The sequence below is a fragment of the Eschrichtius robustus genome, chromosome 9 (genome assembly GCF_028021215.1).
Source record: "Eschrichtius robustus isolate mEscRob2 chromosome 9, mEscRob2.pri, whole genome shotgun sequence".
In the NCBI taxonomy this organism is placed as follows: domain Eukaryota; kingdom Metazoa; phylum Chordata; class Mammalia; order Artiodactyla; family Eschrichtiidae; genus Eschrichtius; species Eschrichtius robustus.
In genome coordinates this window covers 57450956-57473895 of record NC_090832.1, presented here as the reverse complement: position 1 = coordinate 57473895, position 22940 = coordinate 57450956, and the positions used below count along the sequence as shown (strand labels likewise).

At 31.5% G+C, this 22940-nt stretch overlaps 1 protein-coding gene across 5 annotated transcripts in view; it reads left to right on the top strand.

Annotated features, from left to right (window-relative positions):
• Positions 1 to 22940, top strand: part of GRIK2 (glutamate ionotropic receptor kainate type subunit 2) — a 629459-nt gene that overhangs the window by 605373 nt on the left and 1146 nt on the right. For 2 of the 5 annotated variants that reach the window (XM_068550778.1, XM_068550781.1), the window contains 2 exons: positions 10137 to 10387; positions 21452 to 21571. In XM_068550778.1, coding sequence (XP_068406879.1) covers positions 10137 to 10387; positions 21452 to 21571 — 371 coding nt within the window. Of the gene's footprint in view, positions 1 to 10136; positions 10388 to 19847; positions 19896 to 21451; positions 21572 to 22940 lie in introns of those variants that run through there. The other 3 variants (XM_068550780.1, XM_068550779.1, XM_068550777.1) reach the window with 2 other exon arrangements.

Here is a 22940-nt window from a genome sequence, read left to right as displayed (position 1 = left end):
TGTCTACATAATTAGATTGCAGTAAGGATTAAACATCAAATTTATAGTATTGGATCAGAACATATGCACCGCAAATAATTCTGAAGGACTGTTCTGAAGAAATGTTTTATAATAAGTAAAATGATATATTTGTGGTTTTAAAGTCATTTGCATCTTACCCTTTTTCTCTCTTTTCTTTATATTTTTAGTAATACTGAATGTATTGTAGGTAAGATGTATTGTTAATATGATCCATTCCTAACTAATTAGAAATCATTTCCTATGGAACCCAACCAGGATTTTATCATCAGCCAATCAGTATATTGTATTTAAATAACCATGATCTGGTTACTTAGAAAGTTATCGGTATCTATTTTATAGAGATGAGACAATTTCTATTGTTGGGCATTATCTAAATAAAGTTTTTCCTTCTCTGAACATTTCCTGAGTGTTTAGTAAACAGAGTCCAAGACGTATTCAGAGAAGATTATCATCTCTGAAGACTTGTATGTTTCCTTTTAATTTTGTCAATCTATAAGAAATTTTATCACTCTTCAACCTGCTTGGATCTGTAAAATAATGAACATAAAATATAAATATACATCATCCCCTTTCTTCAGGAGATAGACTTGGAAAAACAACTTTAACATCAAATAGAGAAAATAGAATATTGAACACAAACAAGTAGTCTGTTATTTAATGTAGGGTCTCAGAGTGGTAGAATTCACTGCGGACCAAAGTTCAGTTAGGCCAAATTGAATAAGGGACTTGAGCTCTACCTTAAAGGATGGGTACTTTACTCTCCTGAAAAAGTTATTCTCTCTCCCAATTTTGGGATTCTTGAAGATTAAGTAGGTTGAAGATTTTATTTAAAATGGTCCAACTTTTATAATTCATTCATTAAAGTTTAATATTGGACTTGGGAAAAAACACGATAGTCAAGTATTCCTCACATTTCCACTCTTATTGCTCTTCAAATGATTATTATGCAGATGAAAAATTGTAAGAAAAGCAGCGTTTCTAGAATGAAACTATTTCTATTTTCGTATTTTGTGTCAGCGTTACATGATTTAATACCCAGAGAAGAAATGTGACTACAAATCTACTTCACCAGCCACTTTTAACTAATATGTATGAAATACGTCAGAACCAGTGAAAATAGTTTACTTTTTCATTATGTGCTGATAGCATTTGCCCTTCTTATCCTTTTTTACATAAGTCAAAGAATATTCAAAATATGAATAAAAGGCAAATGGCTAAAATACATACTCTATAATTTGAATTTTTTATTGATACATTTTGTGTACCTCATATAACCATCTCCTTTTGTGATCTTAGATACTTAAATTTTCTCCTGAGGAGTCTACAAATATTCCTTTAAGTAGAATGCATTCAAATTACTTTTCTATAGAGGTCATAACACTTTGAATTTTAACGTCTACAACAAAGAAAAAAACCACAGCCTCTATCCAATTTAAGCCAGTTATAGATTTTGAATATAAGTACTTAAAATTTCTTTAAAAATTACTATATATTAAATGTCCTTGGTGGTACATACACTTGATATCTATATACCTTTGCTCCCTAAATCCATATAGTCTCTACCTCATAGTTTTTTATCTCTCTTCTCTTATTTCTACATTAACAGTGTCATTTATATTTGGCTCCATTCCACCGTCACCCTGATATCTTGAACTTAGTTCTATCTATATCTAGAAGAAATGAACGAAGTGGGTTTGGGATGCTCTTACTATCATTTTCCTTTCTCATATATACCTTTCTAAACCAATAATGCAAATAGAAAGAAAAATAGAGGAAAAGCAGGTGAAAGGCAGCCAAAGAGAAAGAAGAGCTGTTGTCCCTACTCTTCTTTTCAATGTAATGAAGCCTTTTTTGTGAACCTGATCAGCAGACTAAGATAGTTCCATCTGTCACATGGTTCTACAATATGGTGTTCTTTATTATAATGATCCTCAAACTTGTAAAGGTTATTCAACATATGTGTTTTGTGTTGCAGTGAAAACTCTAGGAGGGCAGGGCTCATATTACATTGTTCATCCCTATATGCCTAGAATCTAGCACCTGTGTATGTATATCTAATAATTAATAGTAAAAAAAGATACATACATGGTCCTTGCCCTTGGGACACTCATATCATTATCTAGTAGGAAAAGATATATAGCAAAACATTGGAATATGATGCACCAAATGTTGTACTAGAGTATCTGCAATGTGCTGTGGCACCAAAGAAGAGGGATCCTGTGTATCTCTGCGGCAGCTAAGGAAAAGTGTGCAAAGATCAGGAAAGATGAGAAGTTTATCTGGATGTGAGGGCATTCAACCAGAAAATTGGAGGAAGTATGGAAACAGGATTCTCCAGGCAATGGGAAATATAACTTCATAGTTTGTATTGCTGGCATGTTAGGTGTGAGGAGAAGGGGATAAAGTCTGAGAAACTTGTGATAGGTTGAAGAAAGGGATTGTATGACATCTTTAGGAATTAAGGTTGTATTCTATAGCTTTAGAGCACCATTAAAAAAAATTTAAGCAGGAAAATGATGTTCATAAATTTCCAATGTGGAAAGATTACTAGGTATCACGGAAGACTGATCACTTTTAGCTCTCATTTACCATTCTGTGATTAAATGTTATGGGTTGATAATTTGTTTTCAGGATGAGATTAATCTCCTTTAATTTTTATGATTATCACTCATGGATTCCTTATTCTCCTATCATATTGAGATTTTTCGATAGAATACCTTCAAAAGAAAATACAAAGAGTGATGACAGTAACTTCACACCAGTTTAGCTTTTATCTAACAGGAAATCTGAAATGGACCCCATGAAGTGTTTAGTTGCTACATATAGTAAATGCTTCATTTGAAATAAATGTATTATAGTTATTAGATATAGATTAGATAAAGATATATAATTTGGGTTCATAAGAAATGACTGAGGATAAAATTGCAGGCATGTATGACCAACTGTTAGGTAATTAATATTTTATTTATGCATGTATTCATTCCAGAAATATTGTCTTCACTGTGTGCCAGGTGTTATACTAACAAAGGAAATACAACCCTGTCCTTATGAAATTTACAGCCTGTTAGGGTAAATGAGCATTAAACAAATAGTCACAGAAATTATTTTTTAGTTACAAACTGAGATAAGTTCTATAGAGGAAAATAACAATGATGCTTGGTATTGTATAACAGCATTGTTGACTGAATACGGCATAAAACTGGAAAACAGCAATTTAAAATGGAATCTGAAACGTAAATATAAAATTTGACTTAGCACTTCTTAAAAACAAATATGGGAGAGACAGTGTCCTAAGAGATAATAAAACCCATCTTTCACTGAGAAAAAGGCTCTAAGAAAATGTGGTCTGGTTCCAATTTTATTGGAAGATTTTATCATGGAAATAATGGTAAAAAGAGATAAAGCTCTAAAAGTACTCAAAATACGTTGTGCATTTAGGGCACCCAGCACTCATCTCAGCATAGGAAGCAGGGAACCATTTCATAAAATATAACATTGCCAGCAGCACTGTAATTTAAGAAAGAAAGTTGATGGTTCCAGCAGATAGCCTCAGATCTTTTGTGCTCGCAGGTCTTTTACTTATTAAGGCACTGACCAAGGCCACTGACAGTTGATATAAATGCAAAGATGGCATAAAAATTTATAAACTTATTTGTCACCCTAACTTATTCTAGATGGTTAACACTAAAAGTGTGAAACAAGTCTGTTTATGAACTCTATTTGTTCCACTGAACTTAATAAGAACCTGAGAAGGTGTCCAATATCAGAAGTTCTGCCTTAACATATTTTGACTATATCATAATGGATATATTATAATGGATTATAATGGATTATTATAATTATATTATAATGGTTTCATTCAAAAAGCATTTGTTTAATGTTTACTGTGTGATAGGCACTGTGCTAGATGCTGGATGAAATAAGATGAATAATGGATGGTTGATTACCTATAACTGACAGGTAGCCTGATTTTTAAGTCATTATTTAAAGGGCTTCAAGTATTTGGGTATGTCTTAGAAATATTTATCAGATTAAACACTTTCAAAGAAGAGGAATAATTAAGGAATTATTGAAGCTTTTTGAGGCAAATCATTGATACACTTAGTGATTATAGTAATATACACTTAGTGATTATAGTATAGTCACATACCCACGAGATGTGTAAGTTACTATTCTTCAGAAAGTGCACAGTATCTTGGAGAAATGACAAGCTAGAGGAAACTTAAAATTATGAGTAGTCTACTGCATAAAAATATCTTCCCAGACCCAAAGAAAACAAACACCAGGATGTTACCTAATTCTCTGTCATACACAGCACATAATATCATCATGATGAGCTAAATAACTATGAAATATAAAACAAAGGAAAGTAAAGTTCTTTAGGAAGTGGGCAGTAGGGATTTGTCATTATAAGTAACGGAAATACTTAGCCAGCCCCTTAGAATTTTAACAAAATATTCAAAGGATTTGGGTGCTATTAGGAAAAACAAAGGCTGTGTATTTTTCCCCAAAATTGGTTTCATCAGTTTTGATAAACAAATATGTTTAAATAACTCTTGTAACTTTTGTCCCCCAAAAGTATTTTGTAAAGAGACTTAAAAGAAGACACATCTTAAAGTAAGTATTGTGATCCGAATTCTTATGAGCTGATGCTCATGAAGCATATGGAGCTAATAGATGAAAAAGAACATACAAAAAATATGCTACTTGATCAGTAGTGCTGTGATAATGTGTAAATTCAAAGCTAGGCAGGGACAAGCAGAAGATCTAACAAGAAACAACTTGTTTTTGACAGAGAGAGCTGATGTAGTAAGAGTAGTAATTATTGTTATCTAAGGCAGTGTTTTTCAAGTTGAGGTTAAAATAAAATGATTGACGGGGACATTAATAGATATGAAGGAAAAAATTCTTCCACTAAAAATAAATTTAATCATTTAAAATATTTTTTTAACTTTTTCCTTTGATGGAGAGATGGAAACCTTTTATTTTGTTAACGTATAATGTGAATTTACAAAAGATATATTTGTTATGGAGTATTCTTCAAGCTTATCTGACCAATGAATTCTTTAAAAGTGAAACACAGAAGTACATTTCCCAAAAAGAGAAGTGTGTGGGGAAAATCCAGTTTAGGAAATATTGGTATAATGAGTTTCAGAAAGAGATATTTATAGAAAGCAAGAGTGATTTTTTTCTGACCTTTGTAATTGATTAAAGCATGCAGAAGCTTGATTTGAAAGTAAGGAAACTTTTGGCAGTATGGATGGGATATCTCCAGTATGTGTATGGATAATGTGATTTTAGAATATTTCACTAAAGCATGGTAAGTATTAGACTTGTTGTGCAACCTTTAAAGGAAAGCAATTTATCAGTCACTGAGCCTCCTCAAGAATTAAATGTAATGCTAACTCCATTTCCTTTATCATTTCTATATTATCTAGATGTACTGAATAGGATAAGGAAAATGTTTGGTACATACTTAAATTTGTGTGTCTGTAAAGAGCATGAAAAGGACAATCAAATGAGCAAATGAATAAACTATGTGTAGTAGATTTAGACTTTAGAACCAAGTATGTATAACAATGTGTGTATTCCATTCTATAAGTAAGAAACATCAAATGACAGAAAGGAAGGGAAGGAGGGAGGGGAGGTGGGAGAGGAGGGAGGGAAAAGAAAAGGGAGGGGGAGAGGAAGGGAAGGAAAAGAAGGAAAGGAAACAAAAAGAGAATGTATGAAAAAAAGGAAGGAAAGGTAACAAGGAAGGTAGGGAAGAGGAAGGAGGGAAGAAAGTAAGGAAGAGAGGAGGGAATCAATTCAATTTAATAAACCCAGCAAGTTGGCTCTGAACTACTTGGTGAGATTTGTATTAATCGTTTATAACAAATCACAGTTCATTTTCCTAAGGAGCTTTTAGTCAATTTGTTGGGAGGAATGTTAATGAAATTATAATTTTTTGTAAAATTCTTTGATCTATGTAAAATTCTTTGATTTATGTAAAATTTAACATTTAGGGACATTTGGAGACTAATTTTTTTATCGAGGAAATTCTGAATAGGTGCATTTGTAGGTTTTATTTATGCCCACACATATACTGCTGCTGTATATCACTCGAAACTTCCTTTATGCCTCCTTCAAGTGTTCTTCTGAGCCCCACGTCTTATGCATCTGATACATCAAGGGACTTCACTATGTAGTAATCATATGTCTTTCTTTCGTCCCTGTATTCTCCCTCCCTCCCTCCCTCTCTCTCTCTTTCTTTCTTCCTTCCTTCCTCCCTTCCTTTCTCTCTCTCCCTCTCTCTCTCTTTCATGTAAGGGAGAACCTTTTTTATCTGGTAAATGGGATCTTTCTGCAACTTGAAAAAAAGACCGTTTTTAAAACATAATCGTTCCTTACTGTTAGTATGGAGCATGTGTTTAAACAACCAAAGAAAGTCCCATTGTGAGCAAGAATACAAATGAAACAAAACCCAGAGATTGCATAGTGAAAATCAAAGAGCTAAATTCAGTTTTAAGAGGTGTTTGCCTTATCCTGCATGACGTTTTTTAAAAGTAATTTATTTGAGAAAATTTTAATGTAGAAAATTTTAGACAAAATATTTCCTGGGATATAATTAAAGTTAAAATGTCTGGTAACCCTGTGTTGAAATTCTCACAGATTTTTGATAAAACTGGAACTGAAAATTATCTTTTCACATTGGATGTTGTAATTTTTCAGATACTTTTGTCTAGCTTGTTTCTTCACCCATTTATGGTTACCTATTTGTCCCCTTAAGCATTTGAGGATTGACTTTTAGGTGCAACAGTATATGTTATAATAGACATGTTTACAATTTCCTCAGTCGTTTTCTAATCAAAGTTAGGGTCCTCTTGCAAAAATACTCATCTTCCTTGGAGGCAACCTTATGGTGCGTTAACCCCAGCTTCTCCCAGGTGCCACTCAATGCCCTCATAGTTCTTGGCTTGCCAGCATATGGTTTGAAGCTGGGTTCATACTTGGGCAAAAGTTAGACTCTATCTATCTAACTAATGTCTGTTCACTTCATTAGAGCTAAGTGCATGGCTATTCATGTCACAGAGAAGATAAAAGATACTTTTATTCTTTGATCTCAATATGTCCTTGAGATTTTTCAAATAGTTAAAGTTTCAAACCACTTTTGACTTTAACTAGTACCTGCTAGGAATGCGTCCCAAGGACCATCAAATGATGTACCAAAGAAGTAATCATTCATTATTGAATTATTGTTTTTTAAAATGAATCAATGACAGAATGACAAAAAAAGCATGGCAATGATTTAGTGTCATTGATTATATTATCTATATTATTTCACCCTGTTAAAAACCTCAAAATGAGGTGTATTAATTTTGTAGCTTTGATTCAAACCAAATTCTATTTACATATTATTATGTTTACACTGGAAAATAAGTGTGAGGAGGTTTGCTAGCAATAGGACATTTTCATATTTACAATAAGTGCTGGAAATAGGAAGCTCAACCAGCAAGAAATCAAGATGTTTCCATCATTTGTTGAACAGTGGGTTGCTTTTGTTTGTCTGTGCCTTATTTTGAGGATGAAGTAGAGAATATGGTATCTGAAGATATTGAATAAACATTCTAAAGCAATTCGGTGGGTTTGGTGAGTTGGCAATAAATAATATTCTTTTAATTTTGCTCAGGATGAGAAATGACCTGGCTCAAAATATTACTTAGGTAGATCAAGAATTTTTCATATTTCAAAGTCTACTTTTCATGTCACTTTCCCCCCAACATTTGCTTATAATTATACTTCCAGGCCACGTTTTTATATTTGTCACCTGTGGTCATTTTCATAAGTACTATCAGTATAAAATTTGTTTCAGATACTATGTTTCTAATTGAAGGATATATTTGATAAACTACAGATCTTCTTAAAATGATTTTTTTTTCCTCAATCAAATGTTTATTTTGCAGGGAATATACATGGTTAATCAGAACGGTAATTCAGAGTAAATGTGACTTTGAAGCTGCTGCTAGGCTAGTTGTAGTGAATTAATGAAAACTGGATAGTCAAACAAGATGACCTTTATTTATGGTTTTTAAATACATATCAGAGGAGACCAAAAACACCCCACTGTCACTCTTATATTTTGTCAAGACTGCCTCAATCAGATATAATGCTCCTCATAATATGAAACATTGGTTGAGAGCAGTTTGAAAATTAAGATAGATGATAGATATAGAGAGATGATAGATGGATAGAAAGGAAGAAGGGATGAAAGAATGAAAGAAAGGAAGGAAGGAAGGAAGAAAAAGAAAGAGAGAAAGAAAGAAAGAAAGAAAGAAAGAAGAAAGAAAGAAAGAAAGAGAAAGAAAGAAAGAAAGAAAGAAAGAAAGAGAAAGAAAGAAAGAAAAGAAAGAAAGAAAGAAAGAAAGAAAGAAAGAAAGAAAGAAAGAAAGAAAAGAAAGGGGAATAGATAGATATCCTGTATTCCAAAGGGTTTACAATCTACTTAGGAAAGTAGATCACATCTTGAAAGGTAAATAATAGTAATACTAGGTGACCTAGCCTGAGTGTCCAGTGAGTGACCAAGGTAGAAAGTAATATGGGCTAGGCTAATCCATTGAAATCTGAAGTGGCTAAGGGGCGGAATTTAAACTGAACATTTTCATCAGAGTAGTATTTGGAAGAGAATATAGGAAGGAAACTGAGAAGCAGAAATTCCCCTGCTATAATTAGGAGTTGTTGCACAATAAAAATAAAATATTTAAGTTCTAATTATAGGAATGGATAATGCCCCTTTAAGAAAAGCTGTGAAAAAATGTATAGAAGCCATATAAACATTACTTCTGCATAGACTGAAGATTATGTTAAAGAAACAGCTCTTCACCTGGATTTGGTAGATCTTCAGTCCTCCAACTTTTTCCATAAGCTACTAACTTTTTTTGATTTTTCTTTGTATTTCTGCTTTTTAGTTTGCCTACTCTTGCTAAAAGAGCAATACTGAATTAGTCCTGTTATATTAATGAAGTAAAAAGAAGACATATAGTGCTGTCCCTTATGAAGCAGAATAGTTTCCTCATAAGATTTTTAATTGCTGTTAGCAAAAATATATCTTTAGGTGCAAATGTAGTTATATTTAAATCAAAACAAAATCACAGACAACATAGAATATGAGCTGAAATTAGTGTTTTTCTACAAGCGGAAAAACACTTATGGATGAATCTGTGCAGAAAAATGGAATGTGCAGTATAGTGTTTTAGGAAGGAAGATTAAACTTTAGAAACAGGCTATTTTCTGGGTGGGAAAAAGCAATAAGACCAATCCCTTGGGACAGATGTTGAAAGATGCATATAGTTCAGTATTATTCCATGCTTCTGGGCAACCGATTAGAAAAGTTACTACTTATCATGTAATAGCTAATACAGATGAATATCTACCCCCATCAGCATAAATACTATAAATTTCACTTACATTGTTGCCTCCACTGAAAAGAATCTTTCCAAAGTGTAAAATGGTAAATAAACAACCAAAAAATCTTACAATGCGTTGCCTTGATGGTTTTTGAATGACCCAAGTTTGTACAAACCTGTTACTTCTGTTATTTGTATCAAATAACAAATATGAGTGATTATTTATCTGCAAGTATTAGCCACCCCTGAATAGAGCTTGTTAATCATGATCACTTTAAATTATTGCACTTAATCATGGGAAACACCATTTTTTGCACAACTTTCCTAAAAATCGAGGTTACTGTTTTATCAATGCTCTGTTTTCAGTGTTGAATGATTACTAGACATTAACTAAATATCCTTGCCCTCTATCCATTTCCTTTTGTAGATTTCTACTTACCGTTTTATTATTTTTCCAATGGTGTGAGTTGAGCCTGCCTTTAAGAGAGAGAGATTTTCCTCTTTCAAAACAAAATGTATCTTTTACCCTTCAAAATCAGAAAGGCCACCTGCCCTATTTATTTCGTTAAACTTCTATTTTCTGCCATTTTCCAGTTGTTTTTTGCTACTGAAAATAAATACTGGCATACTTTGGAGCATTTGGAAAGAGCTCTGTTCTCTCATCATGTAACCTTTAGTTATGAAATTTTGGGTTCCTGGAAAGCATTAACGAACCCTCTCTTTTCTTAGGTTCTCCATATAGAGACAAAATCACCATAGCAATTCTTCAGCTGCAAGAGGAAGGCAAGCTGCACATGATGAAGGAGAAGTGGTGGAGGGGCAATGGGTGTCCAGAGGAGGAGAGCAAAGAGGCCAGTGCCCTGGGGGTTCAAAATATTGGTGGCATCTTCATTGTTCTTGCAGCCGGCTTGGTGCTCTCAGTTTTTGTGGCAGTGGGAGAGTTTTTGTACAAATCCAAAAAAAACGCTCAATTGGAAAAGGTAAATGTCACTTTTTTACAACTTAAAACAATCTTTGTTATAATAAAACGAACTTTTTAATCTTTCCAACCAAGGGAAATACTTAGAACTGTGTTAATGGTCTTCTGCCACTCATTATATAACAAAGGTTCATAGAACTCAGGATCACCTTCGTAATTTTTAATTAAAATGTAATATTTTAAATTGAAGCCAACTTCAGGACCAGTAACTATTTTTCGTCTTACTGAAGTCTGAAAATGGAGAAATTTTGCTGCTCGAAGTTCACTGTGGTTAGTTTATTAAGGGAATATAATTAATGAAGGAAGCAAAACTCAGAAACTGTGATATAAAGAAAAAATTTCTCTGCAGATAAAAAGTTCTTTAAGATACGATACTCATTAACAGTTTCAAGTTAGAGAGTAAATGAAATTTTTATTTGAAGATTTTTGGTCCAATAATTTTTAATTTGGAAAAATCTGTATGTGCATTGTGGAAATTTTAATTAATTTTCTACATTAATGAATATGTGAGAATATTGTGGTTTCTTCTTTGCCACTTAATGTTATTCTTAATGCATCCTGTATTGCCTTGCACCTGAGTCTTTAGAAGAATATATATAAATCTCAAAAATATTGAGACTATTGCGATTTTTCTTAGTATTTTAATATATTTAGTCATTTGTATAAATGACTTTATATTCTATTATTAAAAAAGGTTGTGAACCTGCTTCAGATTATATATTTCTAGTGCTATAATTCCCTTAGTTCTATCAATACAAAGATGAATATTTATAGATAAATCTTTCAGATGATACATGATACTTTTTAATATAACTTTATGAATCTGGACGTAAAATGCTGCTTTAGCATTTTTAAGCCTTCTGGAACTTTACTTAGTCTTTTAGAATTTAATCATCTTTTTACTTAAAAACGTTTTTTAGAACTTAAATTTTAGACCCTGCATCAGAGTGAGATTATATTCTGTTAAATAATTGAAAGGTTTATGAACTTTTATTGGTAAATATAAAGAGTAGAAATATGATATATTCCTTCATCTTTAATAATTTATGATATAATTAATTATCCTTTCTGAAATCAAGGATACAACATTCCTACATTTTTACTTGACTACAGGACTTAATTCCTAGAAATAATGTTTTTATAAATGACTATTTTGATAGCCCCATTCTGTCTATAAGTAAAATAACCAATTCAAAGGTTTGAAAAATTTGGACAGTTATATGATTTATTTTCCCACAATATTCAGGATGGCTATATCTGCTGACTTGCTAAATCAAATATCTTTTGCACTGGTGCGACTGAAAATTAAGTCTAAGTACACTTTTTATGTTATGACCCTTATTACAATGTCAAAATGAGTTTTGGAATCAAATCCAAAGAACTAATCAGAGATGAAAATTATTAACTCTTCAATTTTTATTTTTACTATAATTTATCAATAAGTGTGATATTTGGTAGGTTAATGCTTAAAATGAGTCCAAAAATAATAGAAGAAATTTAGGTTGTCTAGTTAGAACCTCAAATCATCCATATGTAGTGGTTTTCTTTCACTTACAGCTCAGTATTGAGATAAAACACATACATTAATCTCTTGACAACATTATGCAGTCTGTCGCCCTTTTCTCTCTGTATCCTGTTCATATGATTTACCTGGGCCATGTCTCTATGCACAATTATTTTATAAGCATTCTGGTTTTTTTTAAAGGACGGGAATTTACTTTTGAAAAATCACCTTTACTTTTATTATAAATAACTAGTTTAGCTGAATTTTTCACACATCGACCAGCTCTCAATTTCTATGGACTTCTATGACCTTCTAAAACATTAGAAAAAGGAAGTCAATGTACCTTTTGGTGCTGAAACAGATAAACTGTTATATTGGAAAGAAACGACTGTGTTGATATGACATGAGCATTCTTAGTCACATTCGCCGATGTTGTCACACTGTCTCCACAAAGCTTCCATAATGAAATTCAGATTCTCTAGCTAAGCAGAGGAGGCACTTCAGGATCTGTCTCTGTCCACCACTGTAGTTTTATCTTCTGCTTCTCCCCAGTTTGCACCTGTACTCTAACCACAATAAATTACTTCCAATTTTCCAAGGTCAGCCAGCTTTTTAAAATCCTCTTCCCATTTGACCTGAGCAAACTTTGTCCATTTTTCTACCTGGCAAACTCCCACTAGTCATTTTAGATTAGGCATTCAAGACTAGGCATCAACTTGCCAAGAAAGTTTTACCTAATCAATAGGTATGATGAATCTGGATACGGGGCACGCTATTTCCACAAGGTGGTGTTTTAGGTTTTTATTTTCTATTCCAATGAAAAAAATATGACCTGACCTGTATATCTCATTTTTGTTAGACTTAGCTGATTTCAGAAACGATCACCATTCCAAAAACATTTGCTCCCCCTTTGAGAAAGTTGGGAATGTGTCTTGTCCATTTCAAACAACATCCATCCTTTTCTCTGGAAGCATTTGCACATCTCCATTCTCCCTTAGCACACTCTTTTATTCATATTTGTTGATTTCCTTTTTAAATTTAATTTCTTTTTAATTATTTTTATTTTTTAAAAAATTTTATTGGAGTATAGTTGATTTACAATGTTCTATTAGTTTCAGGTGTACGGCAAAGTGAATCAGTTATACATATACATATGTCCACTCTTTTTAGATCTTTTCCCATATAGGCCATTACAGAGTATTGAGTAGAGTTCCCTGTGCTATACAGTAGGTCCTTATTAGTTATCCATTTTATATATAGTAGTGTGTATATGTCAATCCCAGTCTCCCAATTTATCCCTCCCCCTCCTTACCCCTGGTAACCATAAGTTTGTTTTCTACATCAGTAACTCTATTTCTGTTTTGTAGATAAGTTCATTTGTGTGTGGGTGCCTCTCTCCCTATTAGACTCTTACTTCCTTTAAGAAAGTAATTTTGACTTGTATCGCCAAGGTCTCAGACAGTGTCTGTTGGCATAAGATCTTTCTTTCCTTCTTTCTTCCTTTCACCCTCGTCCCCTCCCTCCCTCTTTCTTTCCCTTTCTTTCTTTCTTTCCTTCCTTCTTTCTTTTGTTCTTTCCTTCCTTCCTTCTTTCTTTCGTTCTTTCCTTCCTTCCTTCTTTCTTCTTCCTCCCTTCCTTCCTTCCTTTCTTTCTTTCTTTCTTTCTTTCTTTCTTTCTTTCTTTCTTTCTTTCTTTCTTTCTTTCTTTCTTTCTTTCTTTCTTCTTCTTTCTTTCTTTCTTTCCCTTCCTCCCTTCCTTCCTTTTCTCTCTTTTTCTCTCTCTCTCTATCTATTAAATAATGAAGTTGATTCCAGTAACTTATTTAGAAAAGTCTATCATAAAGAATAAAAAAGAACTATTTTTCCGTACAATTCAAAAGAACTATGTTTATAAAGTAAATAATAATGGGTTTATTAGAAATGATCCATTTTATTTATTGTGATAAATTAGGTTCTTGGGCTCAATTCTCTTTCATTTTTCCTGAGAAAAAGATTTTATTTTGTTGGGCTATACGGTTTGTTTAATACCTTACTTAATTTGTTAAAATTAGCTGTGAAATATAGCTAGATTTTATTATAAGATCTGCATGAAAACATACAGAAATTCACAGCTTATAATTGTGTCTTTAACTGAAATTTTTTAGATTTTAAAAACAAAGTAAACATTTTTTAAATTATTCATTTACTCAACAATTATTTATTGAGAACCAAACATGAAATGAATTGTATTTACGCGTTGGAGGTAAGCAGGATTTATTATTCACGATTCCAGCCCCAAAATACTTTATCATCTCTTTTCCCTTCTCTTTCTCCATTTTCTTTTTTCTTTCTTTAATTTATAATATTCTAGTATTTTGTAAAAGAGCAAGTTAAATTTTCTATCTTTATCTGAATAGGCAGGCAGATAAAATATACACACAGTCCAGTTGAAAATGAGGTTTTTGTTTAAAATTTATGAATAACTAATATATTACCATGTCAAGTCTTACCTCCAATGATGATGATGATGATAAATTTAGTGATAATTATTATTATTATTTAAAGATGAAAATAAAATGTCTCTTATAGCACATATTTTGTAAGATATTAATGGAACAAATAGGTCTTAATGACTATAATGTTGTTATATTTCCAAGTTTTTTGATAACTAAGAGTAGTATAAGAATGTAATATTTTTAAATGAGGGTAGGTTAAAACTGAAAACAGAAGATAATGCTGAAATACGTAGACCTTATAAAAATCCCAAAATTGTAAATTGCATTACTTTCCAATAACCACAAGATGGTGTATTACCATTTTTAAAATAATGATTTTAATTTTGATGCAAATATTAATGCATCAAGGATATATTGCTTTTAATTTATTCAGACTTGTAAACTAAATAGGTATTTATTTTTTGATAGTTTTCACAGTATAACCTGACCATTTGGAAAGATACTCAAAATGCTTTTCTTTTCTGAATGTATCTGAAAAAGTATCCAACAAACGTGCATTTTCTAATTGATTTTCTTTTTGCCTTAACTTTTCCCTGATTTTAAAAATATTACTACTTAAGGTTTATTCAGTAAGCAATCCAAGAAACTGCTGTACATTTTAGGCAATTAGAGCATTTCAGGTTACATGGATTTGTTTGAAAGGTCCTGTGTTCACCTTCTAAATCTTACTTATAACTGAAAAAAAGCTGCTTAATATATAGAATTTTATTTTCTCTGGAAATATATCATCTTTATGATTATACGTTGGTTTTGTAAACATGAGTTATAAATGATTGTAATAATTTTAATTTTTATAAAATATTTTATGACATAATTATGGTTTATTAATTTTTTGGAATTATTCATCATTTCTTACATATTTGAATATGTCTTCTTTTAAAAGGTATAAATAATTCTGCCCTCTTGATTTCCAGCAAAAGTAGCAATATAATTTACATAGTTGGATCTTTTGTTTTTATCTGATATGTATATAGAAATACTTTCTTTTCCATGTAATTGAAAATGGATTTGCCTGTACAAATTGTTTCTTATTGAACATCAGGTTGAACATGAATCTTTGAGTTTCTTGATATGAAAAACTTATGACAAAATATTCCCTTTCTTATTATTTAAGTATAAACAAAATGTAATAAATATGTCTGAGAAATAAAAATATAAAAATTATTGCTCAGATGTTGAATTTCTAAGCTATGTGTCCTGTCTTGGATACATATTTTTTGTTCTAACTTCCCTCTAAGATGATTGAAGTACATTTTAAGAACTACTTAGTATGGCTGTTTTTCAGGATATAGTCCATTGTAGTCTACATAGTTGTTTGTATTATAGAACACTGGTAAATCTTATCGAAGATAATCTCTAAATAATACAATAATTTCCCATCACTGAAAACTAAAAAAAAAATTTGAGGACACATAGAATATTCTTCAGTGTATAGCTGAATAACAAATGTAAAAGGCAGTTGTAACTCACAGTAGAGGAACAAATAAATGAAACAATGCAATCTGAGGAATAAGAAGAAAATCAGAGTGGCTTAGTTTAAACCTGCAAGACTTACTTCACCCTGTATGACAGACTCTAGGTCCATCCACCTCACTACAAATAACTCAATTTCGTTTCTTTTTATGGCTGAGTAATATTCCACTGTATATATGTGCCACGTCTTCTTTATCCATTCATTTGTCGATGGACACTTATATATGGACTCTAAAAAAAAAAAAAAAAGGTTCTGATGAATGTAGGAGCAGGACAGGAATAAAGACGCAGACGTAGAGAATGGACTTGAGGACATGGGGAGGGGGAAGGGTAAGCTGGGACGAAGTGAGAGAGTGATATGGACACATATACACTACCAAATGTAAAATAGATAGCTAGTGGGAAGCAGCCACATAGCACAGGGAGATCAGCTCGGTGCTTTGTGACCACCTAGAGGGATAAGGAGGGTGGGAGGGAGACACAAGAGGGAGGAGATATGGGGATATATATATATATATATGTATGTATAGCTGATTAACTTTGTTATAAAGCAGAAACTAACACACCATTGTAAAGCAATTATACTCCAATAAAGGTGTTAAAAAAAAAAAAAAACCTGCAAGACTAGAGATTCTGGGTGAAAGGTTATTCACAAGGAAAACCCTTTTCAAAGCTGGCTGAATCTGTATTTCCTGGAACCAGAAGAATGAAAAGAAGTTGTTCACAGATCCTTATGCAGAAATTGCTTCCAGAATGCTGAAGAATTAGTTCTAACAGGAGTAATGCTTTGTAAAAGAAATCATTTATTGGATAAGATATAGGAATGCAAACATTGTCATAAATCATCAGTAAAGATTTTATTCCAATATTTACATTTTCCAAATAATGCCTATTTACAAACCACAGTATATTTGTGCTTTTCATATATGGGATTTTAATTTAATATATGGAATTTTAATTTAATGTATGGAATTTTAACTGCATTTAGCTGTTCAGAAGTTAAAGTTCTGAGTACATTTTTAATATAATAAAATTTAGCTATGAAGCATGCCAATATTTAGAAGTTAAAAGTTGCAAATAAACTTTGGAAAAATAATGCATTTTGTATTGTTTTTATGTTACTGCCTTTCTCTGAGAGCAGAGTATCTCTCAACGTCCACTAATAACCTACATAGGGACTAACTGGATGGGTCTTAAAAATGACTTTACATATAAATATAAAATCGTACTTCAAAATGAGATGCTACTCTTCATTTTACTCACTAAGTAGTTGCAAGTAGTTGCAAATCAGCAAAAGGATTTTTAAGTCATTCATTTATGATAACTCATCCTCTTTTTATGCCCATAAATAATGTTTTAAAATAAGATTGTAGCTGATTTTCATAACTGGCTTTAGAATTTTTAAAGTGTAATATCTCATTTGAGCACGAAGTTACTCTGAGAACTATGCAAAGATTGTTATCCATATTGTGCAGATGAGGGTAAGTATCTCAAGGGTCAAGTGTGTTTCCCAAGGTCAAAGATGCCTAGACTAACTCTATTTACACTATATCACACTACACAAAGTGGAGGTAGAATATTTAACTATTTTTCTTGACAGTTTTTCTCTCTGATGTTGTGTTGACAAAATGTGTGCAGTAGGAGTTTGAATTAGATAAACAGATTTTGGGCTTTGATCATGAGCCCTGTATAGTCATTTCACTTTCCTGGACGTTAAGCATGAGTTTTGAAATAAAAAAGACTTGGGATCATTCTTCAAGTATGTTCAACCTTGGATAAAATTACTTAACTTTTTCTATAAATCTTTTAAAATAAATAAATGAATGGGTTACAAATACACCATAAATGAAAATGTTTTTGAAATTAATATAGTTTATATACATAGTTTTTTGCATGTGTCTGGCATATATTAAGCAGTTGTTGTTGTTATAATTATTGTTTTTATTTATAAAGCTGTTACATTTTAACTGCTGTACCTTAAAGGAAAGAGAGCTCTCCTGGAATTAAGCATTAGTTATTTGGATGTTATATACTTTTTGTTGAAAAATTGTTATTATTATGACTGCTAGCAAGAATATGATTAACACTGCTTTTTCTTAAAACTGATTTCACAGCTGTATCAACTAAAGTGGTGTTGAAGCTTGGCAGACCTTATATATTGATATTTCTGGCTCAAGTAGGGAAAGTGTGAAAATGTGTAATGATGCCCCGTTTTTCTCTGTCTCATTGTATTTGCAAAATGCAATATAACGATATTCAGTAACTGTTTCTGTAAGAGTTAAGGTTTCTGAGAATATTTTAATCTTTGGTTATGTTTATCATTGTAAAATAATCCAGGCTAAAGAGTAGGATGCTTTGTCATTTTATCTATTGAGAAAAAATGATTTAGCCCCATAATTTTTTTCCTGTCTGATTTATTATTTAGTGTTCAAAAAATTACCATTTATTAAGAGCAGAGTCCAGGTAGAAGGCTCAGCTGAAATTCAAATCACTGTTAATGAGGCAGGCTAATATAATAACACACTTACAGAATGGAAGTCAAGAGAATAGTGTTCCTCTTTCAGCTCGGTTACCAGTTATATGCATACCTGTCTGACTGCACAGCTTATCTAAGTAATATAAGTTTTTTAAAAAGAGAGCTGCTCTAAAACTGAATGTCAAGATCAAAGTTGCTATATAAATATATTTTTGACATGAGTGTCTTAACTAGTCATTTTTCATCTCTCATTGCTTCACTGTTACATTCATATAGCCTTAGGTAAATTCATACTTCTGATGTATAGCATTAGCTATTTGATATTTTTAAAAGACTGCCAATTAAAGAGTACAAATCAAAAGGAACGGGCCATGTTAAATGACATTTATCTTCCTCATTCAATGCACCAACATTTATATAAAATATTGCATATTACATCCAATATACTTTTTATTTCCTTTTAGTTATTATTTAGTTAATTTAATTATTATCTAATGTGGAATAATTTTCGGCAGGGATTAATTACAGTGACTGTTTGGACTTGTCTCTACTACATGTGATCTGGAATTCTTGGTCAAATGGCCTACAGCATCAGAAATTAATTAGAAAATGTCTGAGAATGAACGAGGTATCCGTAATCAGTTAAATAATTTAAATGACAAACAAAACAAAACAGTTTGGTTGATATACGCTAGTACATGTTAGGACATTGCACCACAAAATCTGTTAGAAGCAGCTTAAAGATGTTTTAATAGGGCTTCAAATAGAAACTGTATGCAAAAATGGTTGGAAATTATTCTGAATGATCATTGGAATATCATTTAGTTAATTTTATACCATCAAAGAATAGGACAGCAAGATGTATAAAATAGTTTCTTCCTTAAAAATATATATATACTAAATAGAGACCTGATAGTAGCACGTAATATTTATGATTATTTCTCTTTCAATTGATAAATGACTATATATTCAACGTGAAAGTGATGAGCTTCAAAGTTACAAAAATTAAACTGGTTATTTTTCATCAGTGGCTGTTTTTTTAAAAAAAAGACATTGCTAAATATAAAGGTTTTAACTTAAAAATGAAATTTAAATATATCAGTGTTCAATGTGGAGCATGTTTACAACTAGATTTCTAATATTAAAAAAATTTATGTACTTCTCAAAGTGCTGTCACATCATGTTATCATATAAACATATCTATAAATTAGAAAGTTAAGCTATTAAGAATAAATTATTCTATTACACCAAGAATGATATTCTTGAGAACATTTATCTGCAGACTATTTATGTGTTGTCTTATACTTAAAATTAAAAAAGAAAATAGCTTGTTTAAAAGGCAATGTATATATAGCCAAATTCATATTTTTAAGGTTTCCAGACCTTCATTGTTTCAATTAGAGATGTGTAAATACAGGTTGCCTCATTAAACATAGTGAATTTTCTAATGAGTTTAATAATTTAAATGCAATTATACATGCTAACAGCTCAAAGATTTAAATTTTCATTTTCAGGAATCTTCTATTTGGTTAGTGCCACCCTACCATCCAGACACTGTTTAGTAAACTTTTGAAACTTACTAAAAGAGGTTTTTAATCATGGTTAGTATCTTTGCACCTTTCTTTTTTCTTTTTGTAGTCTGTTATATTGTGCAGAAACATTTTTGTTGTTGTTTTCACCCTAAGAAACTTTATTTAATGACACAATTCGTGTGTTTCTATCTCTAAGAAGTAATTTGAAAAGCATGGTAGTTTTCTTTCTCTCCCTCCCTCCCTCCCTTCCTTCCTTCCTCTCTCTCTTTCATTCTTTCTTCTTCCCCTTCTCCCTCCTCCTCATCTCTTTTCTTCTTCATTATAACCCAGGAAATTTCCCGTCAAGCGCATTTGGGTTTTTTAAAACCTTATTTCATAGTTCAGTAAAAAAGATGTTTTAAAAATTCTGATCATGATGTGAAGTAGGAAAGATAATTTGTCTCTATCAAATGACAACAAGTTAGAACTTTAAAAATCAGAAGTAGTAATTTTTTGGCAACATACAACACAGGGAAACAACTATATTTCACAATCATCTCTACAGTTTCAACTTTAGATTCTTACATAGATCAAGATATGGAATTTACATTCTAAAGCTTTAAAAAGAGAAAAGAATATGTATTTGCCCTAATGCCACAAGTGAACTGTACTTTATGGTATCATTAAATTTTTAAAATTTGTCTTGTTGATTCCAAACTCTTGCTCAAATCTAAAGGTTTTCATAGCTTTGTGAAGGATTAGAAATATTATACAAGTGAGAAAAAAACCTATTGTCTTATGGTGACTTTATTAAAACCTAAGATAAAACTATTTTTTAGGTAAACTTACATTGATAGATCAAAAAAGAACTGGCAAAATTCAGCTTATTCAGAGAAAAAATTAACAAAAGTGATAAATGACATTATATAATCAAGGCTATTGATTGCTTAAAGGTTTCTTGATTAAAATATTCACTTTCTAATGGCTTTGTAAAATAGAGAAAGCCTACAATAATAATGGTGGGGTTACATGTTTATAATTTTCAGAGCTTCTAAATTTGTAAATATAATTTACTTAAGATAACTTTAAATTATAAAAGATAAAAGTATTGTGATCTTTGGGGCAGGGATTTTACCTATGTTTTATGTTAATCAGCATTATAAAATTTATATTACATAAAATTGCTTAAAAGAGTTTAAATGTCTTTATTTGTAGTCTGCAGTTAAGTATAGGCTATTAATACAGTTTACTTTTTAACTTACTGGAAATAAAATTGAGTCATTTCATAGCTGAATGGGTATGTATATTTAGAAGATTTTTTTTTCTAAGAAAATCAGTTGTTTAGGTCACTGTCTTACTATGGACAAGACAATATTTCTATTCTATCACTTTTTTAAATTAGTATAATCAAAATGTCTAAAAATTCAGCTTGCCAAAGACAGTGTTATAAATTATTTAACTTTTAGAAAATTTATTTGTTTTAAATGAAGGCTTATTTCAAACAATTCAGCATTAGCCACATCCTATAACATTTTTAAGTGTCGATGGCATCAAGTTCTGACCTTGTTACATTATCTAATCAATTCTTCTGTTAAATGTTTCAACAGAGAACCAAGACTAAGTTACCTCAAGACTATGTATTCCTCCCTCTTTTGGAGTCAGATTTTTCCATTTCTACAGTGTTGTCATCATCACCATCTTCATCATCATTATCATCATGTTCTTAATAAGTACATCTAATAGTAGGTATTAAGCAACAAGAAACACTGTGTCCCTATACTGGCTGTCAGGTGTCATATAGATCCTTTAATAGAAATAGAATTCATGAATTTCAGAACTGTATTATTTAACACATAATAAATAACACATAGAAATAACGCCATAGTTAATGGGGAATTCATGTGTAGCACATAATCATCTCCCATTACAAGTACTAATAAATTAATATTTTTACTAATTTAATGTTATTAAAGTTTTATCTGATTAATTAGATCACTTGTACACAACGCATTTTACTAAGCTTCTGAAAAAAATCTTTTTTAAGCTTTTTTTAAGCAATTGAATTAGAAACATTGTTAAAAAATAATTAAAATGTTAGGGTCATGTATGGCTATTGTAAATTCAGTCAACATTTAAAGAATATGTGTGTACAAGTCAGTGCCGTGAGCACTTAATCTCTGCTCTTTACAATTCAGTGAGAGGGATGCATACACCTAGAGGCCAGACAGAGGAACATGATAATGAGTGAAAAATACTGAATTGAGTGGAAATAATGAGTCTGGTCAATTGGAAAGTGATTCCTGAATAAGTTAAAATTTGAGTCATGTCCAGAGGCAAGGGATAAAGCTGGACTGATGTGAAAGATGAAGGAACTCTGCTGGGTAACAGAGCAAGGAGAAGCAAAGTAGAAAAAACTTGGAGGTCCAAAGAGAAGGGTGTGTGTGTGTAGAGAAAAAAGGAAAAGGTTGCGGGGAGAGATGAGGTAGAGCTGACTCAGAGAGGTCATGATGGAAAAAAGGAGAATTGGATTTCACCTGTTTCTTGGACAAAAAAATACTATTAATAACCGGTGTTTAAAACACTAGATTATCTGATAATTGCGAGCTTTTTGAGAATGCCCTAGACATAGAGTTGGGAAGATCACTAAGGAAACTGTTCAGGACTCCATAACAGAAAAATGAGAATGTAGCCAGGAATGTACAAGAAGTTATTAGGGCAGGGTCAAAAATCACAAAATTTGGTATCAGAATATCTTGCTGGAGGTGTAGGTGTGAGCTGCAGAAAGTGACTTATCCTTTCTCTGAATCCATTTTCTCTGTTGTACAGATGCCCAACTTAATTCAGTATTAGTTTGTGTCACAGAGGTGATGTATACAAAGTATTTTTTTAAAATATAAGGCACGTATATGGTATTAAATATTTTTATCCTGTATTATTTTGGAATTAGCCTAAGCTGATACACAACAAAGAAGCAATACCAAAAGCAAAACATAAGTCTTCACATATATATTTAATTAGGTTTATTTCATTATGTTTTCATATCACTTTTTGGAATTTTGTAAATTTTTCATACTTGTCCACATTTTTAGTTGTTGT